The 21,038-nt window shown below is 38.4% G+C and overlaps 3 protein-coding genes and 1 long non-coding RNA gene across 6 annotated transcripts in view; 3 read left to right on the plus strand and 1 right to left on the minus strand.

Annotated features, from left to right (window-relative positions):
- Positions 1-154, plus strand: part of LOC149039263 (uncharacterized) — a 1,105-nt gene extending 951 nt beyond the window's left edge. The window contains exon 2 of the long non-coding RNA XR_016180194.1: positions 1-154. This exon is cut by the window's left edge and continues 480 nt beyond it. This is a non-coding gene — a long non-coding RNA (uncharacterized LOC149039263).
- Positions 155-3,096: 2,942 nt separating this feature from the next.
- On the minus strand, positions 3,097-8,546 carry LOC113683304 (uncharacterized). 2 transcript variants are annotated; one of them, XM_089183935.1, is made up of 3 exons: positions 8,342-8,546; positions 7,850-8,105; positions 3,097-6,628 (listed from the first exon to the last, which is right to left on the minus strand). In XM_089183935.1, the coding sequence occupies exons 2-3, from the start codon at positions 7,974-7,976 to the stop codon at positions 5,637-5,639; spliced, it is 1,119 nt and encodes a 372-aa protein (XP_089040061.1). In that variant the 5' UTR covers positions 7,977-8,105; positions 8,342-8,546; the 3' UTR covers positions 3,097-5,636. The 2 variants fall into 2 exon arrangements, with proteins under 2 accessions (XP_089040061.1, XP_089040062.1); XM_089183936.1 differs by having other exon boundaries at positions 7,850-8,237.
- A 2,848-nt stretch (positions 8,547-11,394) lies between these two features.
- Positions 11,395-15,961, plus strand: LOC113683305 (uncharacterized). 2 transcript variants are annotated; one of them, XM_027200538.2, is made up of 3 exons: positions 11,395-11,857; positions 13,348-13,530; positions 13,948-15,961. In XM_027200538.2, exons 2-3 carry the CDS (start codon positions 13,431-13,433, stop codon positions 14,931-14,933), a joined length of 1,086 nt encoding a protein of 361 aa, XP_027056339.2. In that variant the 5' UTR covers positions 11,395-11,857; positions 13,348-13,430; the 3' UTR covers positions 14,934-15,961. The 2 variants fall into 2 exon arrangements, with proteins under 2 accessions (XP_027056339.2, XP_027056338.2); XM_027200537.2 differs by having other exon boundaries at positions 11,669-11,857; positions 13,317-13,530.
- A 1,096-nt stretch (positions 15,962-17,057) lies between these two features.
- Positions 17,058-20,476, plus strand: LOC113683307 (uncharacterized). Its single transcript, XM_027200539.2, has 2 exons — positions 17,058-17,336; positions 18,568-20,476. Exons 1-2 carry the CDS (start codon positions 17,237-17,239, stop codon positions 19,551-19,553), a joined length of 1,086 nt encoding a protein of 361 aa, XP_027056340.2. The 5' UTR covers positions 17,058-17,236; the 3' UTR covers positions 19,554-20,476.
- Positions 20,477-21,038: the final 562 nt, after the last annotated feature.

The following is a 21,038-nucleotide window of genomic DNA, read 5'->3' on the forward strand; positions in this document are numbered from 1 at the left end:
TTTGTACCTAACGGTCAGTTTCTAATGTTTAACTCGTAAATTTGATCTAAATCACTTGTAAATTATGACATTAAAAGGGAAATTCAACTCAACAAGTTTGAAGATATTCAAATCATAGGAAAAATTACAATAAAAATGCATATTTCAGTGCTTACTCTTGCAAATGTGGATTATTTGTCGTTAGCACGATCGTGTATCAGTTCGAGACACTGAACACCAGCTCACAGGGGCTTCCCAGTTTATTCGAGGTTTTCAAAAATAATGTTTTAAAGGATAAAAACCAGTCACATCGCAAGAAAAGATTAAATGTTGTTCTTCCCTTTCAAGAATCCAGCTAAGTTGTTATTCACAGGGTAGCAAGATGAAATGTCAGCATGAAGAAGTATATCCACCTTCTCCTACACCTGCTGGTCATGATAAAACGCAGACTGCAGACCGTACAGACCGCCATATTTATCTTTCACCAATTTATCTTTTATATCCAAACCCTTGGAATGGACAGGAAATGCAGTGCCCCCAATTGGGATTCTTTTTAAGCAATGCTCTTTTCTCAACCACCACCTAGCCCCACCACAAAAATATGAAAAGTCCCTTATATAAGAGAAGAAAGAAATTTTAATGTTGATGTTTGTTAACAAACTGGTTCACAGAGAATTAATCTCTGTAACTTGAGCACCCGAAAACGTTTTCATTTCAATGATATGGGAGGTCCATACAGATCATTTGTAGAGAGACTACATGAATTTCAACTCCAAATAACTGTGGCAGCAGTAACATTATTTTCAGTATTAGCAGTGACACTGATACCAGTTCGAACTCATTCATGTTCATACAAGCAATGATGTAACACTTAACTTTCTTTGACTATCAAATGATTGTCAGTTTACCAGAGGCTAAGTTTTGCAGCACATTAAAAGCAGAGCATTGTTGAGAATTACAATATACTTACTGAGGTTGAAAAAAAAAATTCAACAAGGAAAAGCATTTGAGGCAATGGTGAGCATAGTACAGAGAATGCTGTAATTCTTTTCCAAAAGTAACAATGTTTGGAAAGGATTGATGCTGGTTTTAAAAATATAACATACCCAAACACCTATTTCATAAGCTGTTATGATCCTCTCTATTAATAAAGCTGAAGTACTAGGTTCAAAGTAGTATCTAAAACATTCTGCGATAGTTTTTTTTGTTTTTGTTTTTTTAAACCAAATGTCAACTTTTTTACTCCTCTTTGGATTCATCACCATGCCTGACTACAATGTATGCCTTTGTCAATTTTTGTATCAACATGTGTCAATGGCTTGAGAGAAACATTGTTTCCAATCAAAGTGTGCTGGGCATCAATAGAGTTTAACAGACTTTGCCTCTCTCTTTCTGTATATAATTTTTCAGCGTTGGCATCATGAATTACATTGGCTTGATGGCTTGAGTCTCTAATTTTTCCACAAGATGTCATTTGAAGTAATTCCTGTATCTGCTGTCTGTCTCGCCTCTGGTTGGTAATGGGATCAACTGTTAAGTTGAGCTTTTTTGATATTGTTTCTCCTCTTTCGATACATATATTGTGAAGCACCATACATGCAAGGGTGGATGCTCTCACTACATCTGTACTGCTCTCACACCTCAATAAAATTCGCCATCTTCCCTTAAGTTGTCCATAACACTCTTCAGTAACCATTCTTGCCCTGCTGAGGCGATAATTGAAATACCTTTGTTTGGGGGTAAGAAGGGCATTGCTATAAGGCTTCATAAGCCATGGTTGCAAGGGAAATGCAGAATCACCAACCACTAGGGGTGGTACAAGCACTCCATTCAGATTTTTTTCTATTTGTGGAATCAACTTGCCTTCTCTGGCATCTGACCAAATTTGTGTAGATTGAAATATGATCGCATCGTGTGAGTTGCCAGGAAAACCACAGGTACCCCAAATGAACCGGCACTTCGAGTCCACCATAGCCATCATTACAATGGAGTAAAAATTTTGGAAATTTTAGAATTCCTTGCAGGAATTCAGACCTCCAGGTGGGCATTTGATAGATATGTGGCTGCCATAAATGGCTGTCCAGCAACATGGAAATTGCCAGATTTCCTCCATGTCTAAAACTTTGTTTTTAAAATCTTCTTCAGTTTTCGCATGTGTTTACTCACACAATCCACCCACAAATTCTCTACAATTGCTCTGGTTACTTTGCAGATTGTGCAAACTGTAAACACCCTAGTCCTGTCATCTCCACAATAGCATAATGATAATCTCCTCTGGAGAGACGATACAGGCAGATAGCTAATCTACATTCAAGTGATACTGGTTCTTCATTTATGGTGTTTCTCTCGAGGACGTGTCTGATTCGGGCAAGGATAAATGCAAAAGTTTCACGAGACACTCGAAAGGTCTTCTTGAAACGCTTGGCAGAGTAAGAACTCCAGACCGTGTTAAACCATCCGTTGTTTCTTTCCAGCCGTCGGCAAGAGCGGCTGTATTTACGCATCGCTACTACTCGATTAGGCATAACCAAAAGAGGAGAGAGTGCACATATCGTTATCAGTTGTCTTCTTCTTGCCACAAAATAGGCTAAGACGGTTTGCATTCTTCTTCTTCTTTTTGCACTGTTCTCCAGCATTTTGTGCAGAAAAAGGGCTCTTGCTCGCACATTGCTGCCGGAATTCTCGGCGTCCGCTATGTTTACAATTGTATGCTAAACCGCTGACAGGTCGGCCTAAATTTGAATTCGATTCGGCTCGGCTGATGTACGACGTCTGAACTGGGCCTTAGTCGCCCTTTAGATTTAGGTGCAAAAATTTATAGTTATTGTAACGAGTCTAAATGCTTTTTACCGGATCAATGTTCAAGGTAAAACCAAGCTAGTCGATCGATGTCAGCTTAACTTCAGCGTTTCAAGTTTGTTCTGGTCATCCAAGCTCAGACTAATATCAGATGTTGTGAGGAGTAAAACATATTGATTGTAGATGTTCAATTCAGCGCAGCCATTTTTCATTTTTTCACCGGGGCTTATCAAACGAGACTGATCCTATCAACCGTTTGGTTGAATAAATAATCATGCGGCGTGTTTGTTTCAGTTCTGGCTGGCAAATGCAGCATTTGAGAAGACGTTGAAGCTCGAGACGTTGAAACTAACATACATGTATCAGCTTCTACTGAAGTTCGACATCTTCCCGAGTTATTTCAGTTGTAAAATCTAGAAATCAAATACCTAGAAAAAGCGTTTGGAAACCTCGAGACGCTCATCCTGGTAAGCTTATTGTCACCTCATTGAATTACTTCTTTAAAATTTTCTTTCAGGAGTCCACAGAAAGCTGAAAACACCAATAAGGTAAACAAATTTTGATGTTTTTGTTTTTTAGAATCTGGATTGTGTCCTTGGAGACTCACGATTAATAATTGATAATTACATTTATATAGCGCAGACCTCTACTTGGATATATTCAGTTTCGCTTCACAATATTGTCAAAGTAAAATTATGTTAGAAGCAACTGAAAACATAAGAAACTATTGGATGGCTAGATTAAAAAAAATGAGTTTTAACAGTAGTCTTGAAAGTGTCCAATGTTTTTATTTTGAGAATTGTCGAAGGTAATGCATTCCAAAGATAAGGTGCAGCTGACTGGAATGTACGATAGCTAAGGGTTGGACGGGTCTTAGTTCTAGGTAACTCGAGTAACAAAGACTCGTTTGACCTAAGAGAGTACCTGGATTACTTTTCGATGCTAATTAATTCAATTAAATAATCAGGAGCTGGACCATATAGACACTTAAATGTCAAAAGTAGAATCTTAAACTTTATACGGTAGCTAATCGGAGCCAATGAAGGTGAGAAAGCAATGGTGTAACATGACAGAATCTTGGTTTTCCCGTGACCAACCGAGCTGCGACATTCTGTATCCGATCTAACTTAAATCAGTTTTCAGCCGAATAGTTTCCTCTGAATACTGATTAGCTGACAATTTCATTTGTTTGCTTGGTGTTTGTTCAGCTTAGAACTTCGCGCGGTTTTGTTCAAACCAAATAATGAACGTTCAGAACGTAACAGGTTAGATTTATGCGGAAACATCTGAAGCTCAAACTGTTGAGAACATTGTGTGATTGATGTCTTTGAATTCTTTGGCCCCGAACATGACATTTCTTTTGAGTAAGTCACGCTAGCAGGTAGTGACATCGTCGTCCTCAGCAATAACGGTTCTTGACCTACGGCACTAGCCAAAAAGTAAGTGGGCTCGGGGGCTCAGGAGACGTTATTGTGGAAGTTTCAACAGATCTCGACGAGGAGAGAAGCGATTGTCTTTTCCTCGCGCGCACGATAGAGCGCGCGCCTTTCGTAGATGAAATCTGAGCTTCATTTTTAGCCTGATAGGAGCCACACGAGAGCAGGTTTCCTCAAATAAGTGCGTCCTATTAATCATAGTACGTGTGCTTAATCATACTAACATTTTCATTTTCTGTGTGTAGCGTTTGTGTTTAAGATGGTATCAAACATCTGCATCAGACTGCTGAAGAAAGAGTGGAGGCTTTATGAACTCGATCAAGTTCCTCACCTTGAGGGAATTTATATCATCGGAATAACCGGAAGAAATTAATAGGATTCCTATGAGGAAACAAACGTTTTGTACGTTGGTCGTACAAATGACGTCCACAGACGGCTAGGGGAGCACACCAGACAAAACCTTAAGATCGACGAGTTTGTGAAGAATCAATTTGAGAAGAACAAGGGGAGAGACTTACGAGTTAAGTGGATCGAAGAAAAAAATGATGACCATACTGAAAAGGAATACATAGACTGTATTGCCAAGAAACTCGGGTATTGGCCTGAATATAACATTAGGCGGTAAATATTTTGCAAAGGTTTTGTACCATAGTCAAGACATGGCGTCTTTGTTCGCTACCTCACTATAATAATCTGACCCAACTAAAATGAACTTAATATCGTTGATTTAACTTATGCACATTGTTCCTTAAAGATATCTCCTATTGTATGACAGTACATTTAAATCATTTGGTAATGCCTTTTATTAACGTTTGATTATTTCGTTACTATCATTGTGAAGAGTAGCTAAATCAGTTTTCGAATGATTATGTTTTAATTTTGCTCGCGGAAACATTATTTCTTGCCTGTTAGACGATGTGAATTCACATATGTTGAATATATTTACTGGCACGCCTGTAATCACATGCAGATATCTATGAAATTTTTTTTGAGCCCTTTTGATAATGCAAATGTATTTTAACTTATACATTTTTTTCTTACGATGATCAATAAAATTTATTCAGGTGAAATTATTGTTATTTTTCTTCCTTGTCAAAGAATCAAGACATTTTACTAATTAGTGATCCTTTTTCACTCATGCTAGACCTAGTTTTTTGCCCTCCTTTTGCTCTGACTTTTGACCAGAGGAGTCAGTTGATTACATGGAAGACCGGGAGATTTTCCCTATCTTTGGACGATTTTACGATGATCCGAAAGGTTTCAATCCTGAATTTATTGGCTCCCCTTCCCAAGGTTTACTCGTTTTTCTAATAGCGTCGGGTCTTATGACGTTCCCCTTCTCTTGCTAAATTATCTTAATATCGAGAAGCCGCTGGGAGTGAGATTGCGTATTCTTGGACCAACTGATGTAATGAGTTTTATTTAGCACATACTCAAACTATTACTATATTCTATGATCCAGTTTTTCAGGAGTGCCCCATTCAGGGCTCCATCGTGATTATAATTTAGTTTGAAGGGATGGATGAACGCCAGCGTGGTGTTATATGTTTTCCACAGAAAGTCGGACTGTTTGTCCCCTACCCCCGGCAGGTAAATTCCGGGGAGGTACTCAAAATTTTCTTCCTTGTCAATCATTCGACACATTGTAGGAACTGCAATTTCCAAGAAAGTACGTTGCTTGTAAAAAATATAAGACAGTGTTTTGAATTCATCTATAAATTTTCGAGGAAAGTAAAATATGTCTGAGCGACCTCGGGGGCAAAGAAATGTCCAGTTCTTGTTTTGTTTGGAGAGATCAATCGACCCTTTAATTTCCCATAACGGGCCTCTGGAATGGACTTTCCCTTTATCTAAGATACTTCGCATGCTCATGTTCGACAACTTTTCAGTACTAGTGGTGTTGTGTAAAACCCAGATTTCATCGTATGCCTTCTGACAAGTCTTCACTCCATAAGCAGAATTCCACCATTGCCATTTTTCAGGCGGAGCATATTCTATTAGAATCGGTACCTTAGGCCCTTCCCAGATTTTGTTTCGATCCATTCCAATTAGATTCCAGTAGTTGAGTATTAAATCATCGCCTATGAGTAAATATCCTTCGTATCCGGGATATTTGTCCATGGCACGTGACATGCACGTGTACGAGAAGTATCCCCTTAAAATCTCAAGAGCCTCGACATTGTGTTTCCTTGTCTCCTTCGGTCCGCAAAACATGATCGTGGGAAATGCATTCTTGTAAAGGGCAGAGAGTGTTGGGATACTGGAGTAGAAAGGAAAGTTATACACAATTACAAGCACAACGTTTGAAAATGCATTTCGAAGGCAGGAAGATTTAGCGACGTTGCGGACACTCGGAACAGGATCATGAGTTACTTCTCTTGGTACCAGATAGTTTCCAGAGATGGGAATAAAACCTGCAAGATACAAGTTAAAAAGTGAGAAGAGCTAAGGAGTCTTTAGGACATTTCAAGGCCTGTCTTTATCACTCATTGTTCCCCCCACTGTGAGTGCGCTGCAAAAGAAGCCTTTTGTTATTACCACCTGGGTATAGAAAATCTCTTTGGTTTTTCTAAATCTCTACTAACAATTTTTCTCCTCTTCTCCCCCCTTCGCATTGCGCATGATTTCACAAATTAGCCAATCACGTCAAAGAACTCTAACCTTGACATTGGAATACTGACGTGGACATTTTTTTGCGTACTCTTAGTTTTTTTTTTGCGGAGTTTTCGTCAGTTGTTTTTGAGCTTTCGTTCACGTAAATTTGTTACTCCTTTTTTTGAAATTTAAAGAAGTTTCGGAGTTTCTATTTTAGCCAGATGTTGTGGTTCATTTAAAAGGTTAATTCATATTTTTTACGGAGTTTGGACTCTAGTCTCTTTTTTCGTAAATGGATATTTTTACACAAGGGGGTGGGTGGGAGGGGAATGGGAGGATTTCGGAGGATCACATGGTTTTCAATTTCAGGGAAAATGGAAGGGGGGATCATTCGTCGCCGACAGAGTATAAAAGGGGGGGGGGGGGCACTGCAGAAAATTGACCGCCAGTCAAATACCCATAATAAGATGGGGGGAAGGGGTATAAGAATATCACCACCTCCCCCTCCCCACCATGGTACAAAGTTTACCTTTAGCTCATGTAATATATGTTTGGGGTTTGCGCCGGAGCGACACAGCTAAATTATGCAATTCTGAAGACACATCAGTAACCTGCTGGCTGCACAAGCAAGTCCACTACGCGTGGTTTTGATAAAACCTGTTGGTTTGGTTAACGCCGAAATTAAATATATCATTCATTTTCAAGGCAAGAGTGGCTCGCTTTGGAGAGTCTTGTTCGTCGTAAAGATTGGGAAGAGATGGATCAAATTAAGAGCGCGTCATAGGCAACCCAGCGAGAAGTTGGTTAGCGGTTTAATAAGGTGGAATTCGCTGTCGAATTAAATCACAGTTGAAGACAATTTTAGATAGCTAAGGTTGCTTATTTCATAAATACTTTGTAACTTCAAAAATAAAACGGTATGGCTTCTGGAGCTTACTTCTCCTTTAACGCGTTAATTTCTGTCATTATCCTGTGTGAACACAAGCCAATGCTTTCACCAGGAAACCATTAAAAACTTAAGAGGAGATTATTTGACCTACCATAGCTGATACTATATACCAACGACACCGCTAGAACAACGACCAAAGCCAGCCATCGATTTGAAATCAGGATATTGCTGCAAAACACGTAAGTTGACATATAGCACTCTTCCAGTTCACGCGTCATAGAAGGGCCATCAGGGTGGTTAAGCAAGAGGACGGGGACGTCAGTTGGCAACGGCGCGCGCAGCAAAAATACCGTTGACGTACGAATATCGTTGACGTACGACTGGACAAATCTCACAATGGCTTACTCCTGTTGGTTAAGCAATCAAATCATTAACCACGTAAGTCCTCGTCCAGTCGACCACTTCGGGCAGTTACATTTGTAGCCTAAGAACAAAGGCTTGTATTCTGCTTTGTGTGTATAAATGATACTTGAAAGTCTCTGATTAAGGAAAATAACAAATATATGAGAAAATTTTGAAAGAAAAAAATTTGTTGAGATCACAATAACTCAAGGCAATCCTATCAAAAGATTATCTAAGTTACCCTCGTATTGTCGAGAAAGACTGGTGCTTAAACGGTGGATGTTATTAGAGATTTTCCTAGTTCATTGAAAAAAAAAGCCCAAATTTGCTCAGTGTAACACGAAAATTATAGTCCATCGTCAAAGATGATGTTTCCGCGGCCTGACAACTTGGGTTTGGATATGAAGGCACCAGTAAAAGACTTCTATCCCGGTCAAGAAAGCTGATCATTTATACAAAATTCGTGATTGACATTCCGTTTAGATTTAGTGAAACGGTCACAAAATTTTAATCTTATCTTAGGCTTGTGGCCGATGTAAGTCGCGCTCTGGTTGGCTTAGAGGCTACAGCAGAGCAGATTATTGCGCCCCGGTTATGCCCACGTGCCGACTTACTAATTAGGCAGGAAAGAGATAAAATAAAAGATCTGTTTAACGACTGCGGGTTCTTTTCTCTTTGTCTGAAAATTCGAGGTGCTTGTTACCGAGAGTCAATTCTGCTCTGTACAACTGACACTTCAACGAAATAAATGATGGCGTGAGATAGGAGAGGGAAAATGTGAAGAGTACAGTGAGCTTTATCTCAGGAAAAACAGTATGTAGTAACAAGGATATCAGCGTCTGTTCCTGAGAGTCAACCCTCAGGCCAGCCACGGGCAATCCACGGGTATGCCAGGGGATTTGTTGGAAAGGGTAATTTAGCATTATAAACTTAGTTGATAACGTAAATTGGCCACCGTGAAGAGTTTCAGAGCTAACGTTTTGGGTGTTGGCCCTTCTTCATTCGCTTTGACGATGGGCTGATGCTCGAAACGTCAGCTTTAAAACTCTTACTGTGGCCAATTTACATTATCAACTATGTAGATGATACTTAATTACTCTGTTGTAATCTTCCACCGACACAGCACTACAGTTTCTTTAGAAACTTGTCCCCTTAAATGATTTGTTGGAAAGCCTTAAGCCTAAGTGTACCCGGTTAGTTCAGTCATGTCGTACCTATACTAATAAAGTTCGTTTTCTATGTTAAGTATGTTTAAAGGAAGAACGGAATAGACAAAAATAAACGAACTTCTTGCCGTTTATAACGGAAGAAAAAAATTACTCTTACACCAACTGTTATCGTTGAGAAAGTTACAGGTATAAGTAATGGCTTGTTCTTTCAAAAATATCACTTTAATATGTATCTTGCGCTAGGAAATAACTTCGTTTTTTTTCTTGAGAAAGTCATAAGTATGCACGTCAGAATTTTGCCTGTATCTTACTTACTTGACACTACTTATTTGTCGTACCCAACAACTGACATCTTTTCACGCGCTCACGCCTGAGGTGTTGCAAATAAATGTATATTGAGATGGGTACGAATCGACCAGCGGTTTAGTTACGAACCGACCCAAGCTGAGCACGAATCGACTGAATTTGGATACAAAACAATGGGGTACGAAACGACTCGATATCTGTAAAATTAAGCTGGATGGCGTCATGTTGAGAACAAGTTAACATACTATCGGGTTTCCAAGAAAGATGTATGTACAAATGGCAAATCCCGATTCGATAAGCTATTCAACATTTCATAATTTTGGCTTTATCGAGGGAATTGATCATGTGAATTAGCCATCGTAGAGGTTTTCAAAGCTGACGTTCTGAGCATTAGCCCTTCGCCAGAGCGAAGTGTTTCAAAGGGCTAACGCTCGAAACGTTAGCTTTAAAACTCTTAATGGTGGCCAATTTACATTATCAACTCAGTTGTTAAAACCAAAATTATCATGATGTACTCCCCACAGACGCAGCACCACAGTTTCTTCAGAAACTTACCCCCTTATTCAACATTTGTATAATCTTTCTTTGATTAAGTTTGTTAGCCATCGAAACTTTAAAACAAGTGTGCGTGAAACATTCAGAGCTTACCGAGTCGCATAAAAACCGAAAAAAAAAAAGCGGTAGATCTGTCATACTTCTTCGGCAGAACACCGTTATGAGGTTACATTTTCAGATCCCATTAATTCACACTAATTACCAAAGAATTAAAATTCCACTGCAATTACTCAAGCACATAAGTGTGAAACATTTCAGGAAAATTAAGGTGTCATTTGACAATGATTATCACTGAAAAATCAGAACTGATACTCTTTTTCAATTTTTTTATGCTAGAAAGGGGAAATTCTAAATTAGCATCCAGTAAACAAAGGTGTTACCAGCCAAGTGATTTTTACCGGCGGCAGCATTACTGGTTGCCAATATATGTATTCAATGGATCAATAAAATTGATCACGGGTCTCCTAAAAAGGCGGAGATTTGTTGTAGCCAAAATTAAGGCGGCAAGATTTCCGCACAGCCTCATACTTCGATGGATATATAGTTCGATGCAAAACTGGAGTTACACAGGCAAGCTTAGATTTCAAAATCTAGTACAGCAAGTAATCGCGTAATTTGAAGCTGTTAGGGAACCAACCGTTGGGGGTTATTGCGTAAACGTAAATGATTTAGAGTGAGTTAAAAAAACTGGCGAAAGAAATATCAAAGAAAATATTTTAAAACCTCACGTTTGTCCAAGCTTGTTAAACATAAAATACATTGGAAAGCATTGCTTTTGAATCGTTCAGTCCTCTGGTATTAATCCCATGTAACATTCCTCCCTGCAGTGGTAAATGCCAATTTTGAATTTAACCTACTCGTCGTAACCTTTACTAAAAAGACTGGACAGATCACAAAAACCTTGGTGACTGGACAGACATAAGCGCCAACGTTGGCTCTCACTTTAATATTTCTCACGAGGTCGTCTTCTCCGGCAAAGGGTTGTATTACTCTCCCTTTGGTCCATTCGCTAGACAACAAGCTGTCCCTCTTTTCCGGCGCCGCTCGGAACTCTGGGAATGAGGTACATGAAATATTAGTGAACCTTACTCCCAAAATCCCTTACTATCCAAATTTGCCGCAGTTTCAAGGTGTGCGACTTGATCACATGCAATTCGAAAGTTCAAAAAGTCTGTTCCTCGGAGAGTTAGTGACGTATGATCATTGACACGTGCTACGTGCGTGCTACGTGATACGTGTGATGCTCCGATCGAAAAACATATCTGAGTTGAGAGATATTTCAATAGAGAATGTTTGAGAATGTAGTAAAGTGAAATGTTATCGAACTAAATTGCCATTGATAGCCTCATTTACAAACCTCAAAATAAATGCAATTTTATTGAAATAGTTGGGTAACGGCAGTTTCGTGGTGGATGGTCAATTCTAGTGATTTGAGAGGTTCCGACAGGGGCACGAGAATGTGAATTTTTATTTTCGAGTGATAAAAGCAGCAAACGCCAAAGAGAATCATCAATATCCTCACCAGTGAGATCATATCTGCAGTGTAATATTTGGGTATTGAATGTAGTTCATGCGAATAAAGACAAAGGAAGTTATTGTACTAATAGTACAGCTAAGTTCATTTGAAATTGCTGCGCAGCTGTTTATACTGCGAATATTTCCTCTGCTTTATAATTAGCCAGCTTCTCCTTTCTACAAAGACTTTGCCGAGGGGTAAAGAAGCTTTGGTAAGTTTACGGCTCTTTACGTTTTTTACTGTAGTAGTTCCATAATTACCGTCACGAATATAGACTGACGAGGTTCCACACTATCTATCTTAAACACAGTCGACACTATCTATCTTTAACACAATCGAGAAGTGAGTATAGTGTGGACCTTCCTAAAGTTTCTTAGTTCTTCTTGTAATTTTCGTAATTATTTTTAGCTGTATAGATTAAACATTTTTATTATTGTAATTATTAATTGTCACTGAAAAGCCCTCTTAGGGAGTGTCAATAAAGTTTGTATTGTATTGAATACCTCCAAGAACTCAAGCGCTAGTTTGTTTCGTTCACTGAGAGAATTCACTCGGGCAGATAATGCCTCGATGGTGGAGATGCAAAATGATACAACTTCTCAACTATTGTGCAGAAAACGAGATCCAAGTTGGATCTGTTCTGTTTTGTCAGTTTTCGCGGTTTGAAAGGAGCTGGGTCTAGCCCTGAAAACCACGAATTAAATATTCAGCTTAAATTTGTCAGTTTAGCCGTTTGAAATCTGTGTCGATATTCTCTTTCCTTTCGTTTTCGTTCCTTCGTCTCATTTTCAAGTCATCTTTAATAGGCTGCATTTCCGTCGGTATCGCGTGCGCTCGGAAGATTTGTTCGGCAGAGCCTTGAGCCTTCACCAGAAGGTGTAATGGAATTTTTCTCTTTGTTGTCGCTGAAATTATTCTTTGACAAAATTGTTTTTGTTTGACTTGTCGTTTTGCAAAAATTGAAAATCAAACTAACTGTGTTGTGTCGAGCTGAGCATTTAACGATTAAACTTCGAGGTGTTCTGGGCTAGATATACCTTATATATCTTCAGATGTTTAATGAAAAATTTGTGGATATAGGATGTCTTTCTATTAATATACCACTATATATATTTTCAACGATATTTAGAAGTTTACCGAAAAATGTGTAGATATTTATAAGTATTTATAGCTGGTTTGCTCGAGTCATGTGTCTTCCTCGCAATTTTCTTTGAACTAAAATGAATCTTTTGTGGAATTGTCGTTTTAATTAAGAAAATATCAAACTTTGCATCTATCACATTCTAAAGATTGTTTATATATTCTAGCCTGACGTCGACAATTTAACTGAATCATTACTATTTTGAGAAAAGCGCCAATACCGCATTATATTTTCCTTCAACCAGGCGCCAATGCAAAACAATAATGGATTTCGGACAGCGCTATCAGATTTGCGTCACCATCCATGTACTACAAGGAGAGACGAATCAGTGTACAAATTAGTTAGTGCTTAGTGAAAATTTTCGATTTTCCATGTATCTATAACAAAGTGTCTCGAGCACAATGTGTTGTGGCACACATACATTAATTTTTTCAACTAAGTTTTTTCAAACTTGTGCAACGAACTTTGTATAATTATCTTCCTTTTTCTCCAAAAATTTCAAATAATGTAAATTTGTCTCATCAACTAGAAAAAGGTTTATTGCTTTGCTTGCCCAACAGAGGAGTTGCACAGGTGAGATTTATGGAGTTATCCAATCGTTAACACTGTCCTCATTCCACCTTGCAACTGGATCACGGGACCCATGTCGACTCGAGTGTTTTGCGCCAGTTTGACCGGATCATATCGATGGCTAGCCCTCTTGGCTGTTCTAACGGTGTCCTTAGTGTATGGTATTGGTTACGGTAGGTAAAATAATTCAAACTAAGTCTGTTCATGTCAAGAGTTGCGCAGAAGGATATCTACTCAGAAAACAGGTCAAAGAAATAGTTAAGGACAGTTGTGCTGATATCAACCAGAAACTCTCCCAAGTAATTTACAGTGAAAGAGATGCTTGTCATTTAAGCCATAAGCGATGATTTCAAATTTCGTGCTGAGGTATTCGACTCAGAGTCGATACTTTATGCTTTTGTTCTCTCAACAAAAGAGCTTCATCCCCTCAAACAATACAAAATTACCATAATTGGTGCGTTTTTGAGCTTATTGTTAGACCGGAATCAAACTCAAAGTTTGACATGCGTAAACTTGACAAGATAACGATCACTTAGTATCCCCAGTATTACTATCTTTAACTTTGGTGCATCCTGTTTTTTGTTTAACAGGCTTGATTCCCATCCCGAAAAGCTATCCAGTACCAAGAGAAGGATTCCACAATCCTTTTCCAACTGTACACAATGTATCAAACTCTTCCTGCCTTCGAAATGCGTTTTCAGACGTTGTGCTTGTAATTGTGTTCAACTTTCCTTTCTACTCCAACATTCCGACTCTCACAACCCTGTACAAAAATGCATTTCCCACTATCATGTTCTGCGGATCGAAGGAGACTAAGGACTACACCGTCGAGGCTCTTGACGTTTACAAAGGATACTTCGCCTACATGTGTATGTCACGTGCCATGGAGAAATATCCGGGATACTCAGGATATTTACTTATCGGCGATGACGTAATACTCAACTACTGGAATTTAGTTGGACTAAGTCGGAACAAAATCTGGGAAGGACCTAAAGTACCGATACTAACTGAGTTTACTCCGCCTGAAAAGTGGTCTTGGTGGTACTCCGAGTGGGGAGTAAAGACTTGTCAGAAAGCCTACGACGAGATTTGGGCCTCGCGCAAATACTCCGTCAAGAAAAAGATGGCAAAGGTGAAAAATAATTTAGTTAAAGAGAACGTGCACTTCCGAGGCCCATTATTGGACATTAAATGGTCTATAGATATTTCCAAAGGGAATGGAGATTGGACATTTCTTTGCCCTCGAGGTCGCTCAGACATATTTTACGTTCCACGAAAGTTTGCGGATGAGTTCAAAACACTATCTCGTATTTTCTACAAGCATCGTTCATTTTTAGAAATTGCAGTTCCTACGATGCTGCGAATGATAGACAAGAAAAAAAATTTTGAGTATATCCCTGGGATTTACCTGCCCGGGGTAGGGGATAGACAGTCTGAATTCCTGTGGGAAAGATACAACCCGACCTTGGCGTTTATTCATCCTTTTAAGCTTAATTATGAACACGATGGAGCATTAAATAAGCCGTTACTTAAACATTGGATCATAGCATATAGTGACAGTTTGAGTGAATGTTAAAGAAAACTTATGACACTAGTAAAAATATGATTCTTATCAAACGATAGGAATAGACAGTTTGTGAGGTGGAAATATACAGCTCCAAACACCTTTGTTTTCGATATATATCAAAAATAATCTTTTTGCATACGGATATGTCTTGATGGCGTTACTTTCTATCCTTGAATAAACAAGCAGTTTCAAGGTGTGGAATTCATCACGCTTAGATCGTAATTTACGTGACTTCACGGCAAGAAAATTGCGCAGCGTTGTGATGAAAATTCTTAGATTTCTACGTTTTGACTCTAACTCTTCTATTAAATTATACTTTTTGGATATCTTTTCACTCAATCATAACATTTACCGAGCCTTGAAATCTTTATAATGTCGCTAAGCCCCGCTTTTAGTCCGAATTTACGGCCCCAATTCGCATCGCTTCAGAGAATCGTAACGTTGTTGACTCGAAAGCTTATTTTGTGGCTTTTAAGATTTTGATGCCCATCGTTTTCCAAGCAGAGTGTTCTGTAGCATTTTACTTTTCATTTTGTGTTCGAGAAGGTCTAACATGATCGGAAAGGAACGGAAAATCAGACTCGAAAATACTGAAAGCTGGCTGCGCGGACGCCATTCTTTCATATTTTGTGAACGGATAAAATGGCGCCTCACTAAATTTTGCTCCAAATGTTGCACTTGATGGTAAATGTAAAAGCTTTTTTTACGACTGCCTGTTTGAGTCCCAACATAATTATCCAAATTTCACGCATACGCATTTCAATGTTTTCCTAATTAATTTTACATATGATCCACCTCAGGGGCTAAACAGATGTTATGTTTCACTCATTTTTGTGCAAGGTTTGTTCTTGTCAATTAGTGGTTTCATTTATTGACCGAAATGAAGCAGATTATATTTGTTTTCCGAGGATTAGATTACAATTTCGTAAATATTGTAGTAAGAGTGTTTGTTTTTGCTGATACTTTTTCATTTTTTGTTAAACATTAGATTTCGAGGATTTCTGTGTTTTAAATATTTGCCAAAACTGTATAATTAAGAACTGATGTAACTAGGCGAGTACTACTTTGGTTAATTTGTAATAAAAAGGCTTGAAAAAAAATTAATGTAAAGGCTTTTATTACTTGCGTCATATAAGGGAGGGAATTACTCCAAGTAGTTCAATGGATCGTTTGATTTGTGCATTGGATCCAGCGATTCATGGAACCTCTTCGAAATCGTTCAAAAGAAAGGGAGCCTAGAGCCAAGGAAATTAGGAGGAGTAAGAAAAATAAATGTATATACAGATGTCCAAATGGTTAACAGTGTAAAACACCGATAAATACAAGAATACCTACCATTTTTCGCGCGATAATCGAAACGACAAATACGAGAAAATGCGCGGGAATAACCGCATTCGGGTGGTGAATCGCCGAGCTTCGCCGATAACAACGCGTTTTCTCAACGCAAACAGCCACAAACGTTAGAAAACGTCGTATTTCATTATGTTGACCAACCCGTAAACGTTGGAGGATACGTGGTTTTCAACCGTTTTCTACGCGTTTACTGTCCTAGAAAGTGGACGAAAACGCATTATCTTCGACGGAAAACTTCTGTAAAAACAATGTTTTGTTACTGGAAAACACCAGTCGTAAATAACGAAATACAAACCGTTTTCTTGTCTGCGAACCACGCTCTTAACTAAGAACACTACTGAAACTAGTAGTTGTAAATAGGACCTGAAAAAAAGTTCAGGCCCGTACGGGATTTGAACCCATGACCTCTGCGATACCGATGCAGAGGTCATGGGTTCAAATCCCGTACGGGCCTGAACTTTTTTTCAGGTCCTATTTACAACTACTAGTTTCAGTAGTGTTCTTAGCTGCGAGGATCTTCTAATTTCATCTCTCCACCGCAGTGCAAATATGTGAATTTTCATATATCTAAATTCTTCACGCTCTTAACATTGAGAAAACAATCGTTTTCCAAGTGTTAACCGTGGAGGAAAACTGCTCGATAATGGAATGAATACTCCAATTCGCCGACTCGAAATCAACGATAAAACTTTAGATTTTTTTTTCGGAAAATGCCAGAAAGTGCGTGAATAATAATGCATGACGTCATCGATTTCTTGTTTTTAAGTCACGCGATGGTGATTCTTTTAATTATGCAAATATTTAAACGCACTTGAATTTTGAAAAACATATACTTTGCATAAACACAATGGAGTCATAGAATATTTTTCCATTAGCTGGTAAGTAGTATAGAGTTGAGGTTGTATCAGATCAGTTTTGTAAAACTGATCTGGTACCGCAAACTCCTATGCTACTCGATTATGTCGACTCAAGTGTTTTGCACCAGTTTGACCGGTTCATATCGATGGCTAGCCGGCTTGGCAGTTCTGACGGTGTCGCTAGTTTATGGCATCGGTTACGGTAGGTAAAATAATTCATACTAAGTCCGTTCATATTAGGAATTTTGCAGACGGAAATTTACTCAGAAAACGGGCCATAGAAATAGTGAAGGAAAGTTGTACTGAAAACAATCAAAATTCTCGTAATTAACTTACAGTAAAACTGATGGCAACGTTAACTCGAAAGAAGAATTCATAATACAGTATTGGATCTATGGAGTAAAAGGCTATTCTTATTTGGTTTCCCTCAATAAATAAGCTTTCTTTTCGACTCTGCTGTCTCTGGAACGAGAAATGTCGTAGAGTTCAATCCCTCCCACTACACAAATTGTAAAAATTTACTCTCCGCGACACGCTAAGGCAATAATTGTCGTGGCATGCTTCGCCTACCAAAACATTTTATGCAAATTACGCAAGTCCTGTTAAAGGAAGAAAAAAAAATCGTTAAACAGTTGGTGCTTTCCTTATTTAAATAAATAAAAAAAAAACTGATGGCAAAAGGTGATAAACTACCGTTTATCGGAGGAGAAGTCCCACTTTTTGTAGCAAAATTTCATATTCATCAATTCTATACTGTTTCTGGCTCTCAGCAGGTCGTCATTATTACCGCAGCAGGATGCACGCTTCTCCGCCAGCGGCAAGATTCGAGACGAGACGAAGAGAGCTCTTCCAGGGGTCTGGCACTTATCATTTCCAGACCCCTTGTAGTCCTTTAACCGGCGTTGCTCAAAGTCTCATACTTTGCTGCGGGCGAAGAAACGGTAGTGCCAAAGCGCTAATAATGAGGGCCAGTCCAGGCTAGACTTTCCCCCGTTGATTCCAAAAATAATTATTCCTATGATACCCTGAGGTTCAGTCTGACCTGACTCGTTCATAAGCATTCCATAGCATGATCGCCTTTCTTTCTTCTTCTCACTTCCTTAGTTCTTGCACCCGTTAGCAAATTAACAAAAACCTCCTTACCCCTCCACCGAAGCAGATCATATTTGTCGTTTAAGCTATTAGCGATGATTTCAAAATTCGCGCTGAGGTATTCGACTGAGAATCGATACTTAATACTTTTGTTCTCTCAACAAAAGAGCTTCATCCCCTCAAACAAAACAAAATTACCATAATTGGTGCGTTTTTGAGTCTATTGTCAGACTGGAATCAAACCCAAAGTTTGAATTGCGTGAACTTGGCAAGATAACGATAACCTAGTGTCCCCAGTATTACTATTTTTTACTTTGTGCATTATGTCTTTTCTTTCACAGGCTTGGTTCCCATCTCGAAAAGCTATCAAGTACCAAAAGCAGAATTCCACAAACCTTTTCCAACTGTACACAATGCATCAAGGTCTTCCTGCCTTCGAAATGCGTTTTCAGACGTTGCACTTGTAATTGTGTTTAACTCTCCTTTCTACTCCGATATCCCATTACTCACAACCCTGTACAAAAATGCATTTCCCACTATCATGTTTTGCGGATCAAAGAAGACTAAGGACTACACCGTCGAGGTTCTTGACGTTCACAAAGGATACTTTGCCTACATGTGCATGTCACTTGCCATAGAGAAATATCCGGGATACTCAGGATATTTAATCATCGGCGATGACTTAATACTCAACTACTGGAATTTAGTTGGACTAAGTCGGAACAAAATTTGGGAAGGACCTAACGTACCGATACTAACTGAGTTTACTCCGCCTGAAAAGTGGTCTTGGTGGTACTCCGAGTGGGGAGTAAAGACTTGTCAGAAAGCCTACGACGAGATTTGGGCCTCGCGCAAATACTCCGTCAAGAAAAAGATGGCAAAGGTGAAAAATAATTTAGTTAAAGAGAACGTGCATTTCCGAGGCCCATTATTGGACATTAAATGGTCTATAGATATTTCCAAAGGGAATGGAGATTGGACATTTCTTTGCCCTCGAGGTCGCTCAGACATATTTTACGTTCCACGAAAGTTTGCGGATGAGTTCAAAACACTATCTCGTATTTTCTACAAGCATCGTTCATTTTTAGAAATTGCAGTTCCTACAATGTTGCGGATGATAGAAAAGGATGAAAATTTTGAGTATATCCCTGGAATTTACTTGCCTGGGGTAGGGGACAGACGGTCTGACTTCCTGTGGAAAGTATATAAAACGACCTTGGCGTTTATTCATCCTTTCAAACTTAATTATGAACACGATGGAGCTCTAAATAAGGCGTTACTTAAACACTGGATCATAGAATATAGTGACAGTTTGAGTGAATGTTAAAGAAAACTTATGACACTATTACAAAAATGATTCCTACCAAACGATAGGAATAGGCAGTTTGTGAGGTAAAAACATGCAGCTCCAGGGCGAGATTGTATATACGAAGTCCCCGTAACTCCATGTAAACTTTTTTTTTCTCTATTCATGACATAAATTACCTGGTTTGCCAAGAATATTTCAGTAAGGATTACACCCCAATAAATTTGAAGTCGTACTTCTGAAGTACCGTTGAGTAACCTGTGTGCCCTTGTAGGTCATGCTGGCTTATAATTATGATAATAATAACAACAATAATGATAATGATAACAATAATAACAATAATAACAATAATAACAATAATAACAATAATAATAATAATAATATTTATTAATTCATATTAAACAAATAACGATTTACCATTTTCAGCTGCGCAGTACAATGCCGGTTAAAATAACGATAATAATGATAATAATAATAACAATAGATATATATCTAGAACTAGCTGATCACAACAAATATGAACTGAACTGGTTGAAATTATGCACCATGCTAATATTGAGTAATATCGATAATGATAATTAATAAGCAACTCGGTCTACTATGTACAAAGTCTATTTAAAAATGATGATGATAGCGATAATGTTAATTCGGTAAGAAACGCCTTCTTAAACAAATATGTCTTAAGAGACTTTTTAAAACTAAGTAAGTCAGAAATATTTCTGATAAAAACTGGAAGATCGTTCTATAATTTGAGAGCAGCCATGTAGAAAGACCCATCACCCAGTGCACTTAAAGGCTTGCATGTCGGAAAGTTCAGAAGTATACCATTATCAGATCTTAAACTACATCTAGAATTTATGTCCATAACATGTACAAGACCAGAAATATATGGCGGAAAAGGGCCGCGAATGGCCTTAAACGTAAGCAATAAAACCTGGAAATCTATTCTGTACTTGAAAGGTGACCTATATAAGTAATTGATTTTTTTCTTTAAGTTATTCCATTCTTTTGTTCTCCACGTTTTAATTTAATATTTCATAACGTTTGAAATGTACTGGGGTTTCGAGTAGCCGAAAACTGAAGACATCAGTCCAATAACACAACAAGTTTAATTTCAATATAGAGTCGAGCACATGACAAAGGGAATCGTACGTCCCTGCGCGACCGTGCATGTATTATTAGTAATGACAGCTTTTTTTTCGATCTTTATCAAAAATAATCTCTTCTCATTTGCATTTGAAAACAGTGACATGTCGTCGCCAAAACGATATATTTTGATAGTGTTATTTTCTATCCTTGAATTAACATGCAGTTTCACGGTGTGCGACCTGATCAAATGCGATTCAAAAGTCCAAGTCGCTGTTTCCTTGGGTAGCTAGTGAGTTTTGATCCATCAGATGGCGCGTGGTACGTGTTACGTGTAATCCTCCGATCGGAAAAAATGTTTGAGTTGAGGAATATTACAAGAGGAAATGTCAGAATGCAGAAAATTGAAATGTTAGCGAA

This window comes from Pocillopora damicornis, chromosome 10, assembly GCF_964200805.1.
Source record: "Pocillopora damicornis chromosome 10, jaPocDami1.2, whole genome shotgun sequence".
In the NCBI taxonomy this organism is placed as follows: Eukaryota; Metazoa; Cnidaria; class Anthozoa; order Scleractinia; family Pocilloporidae; genus Pocillopora; species Pocillopora damicornis.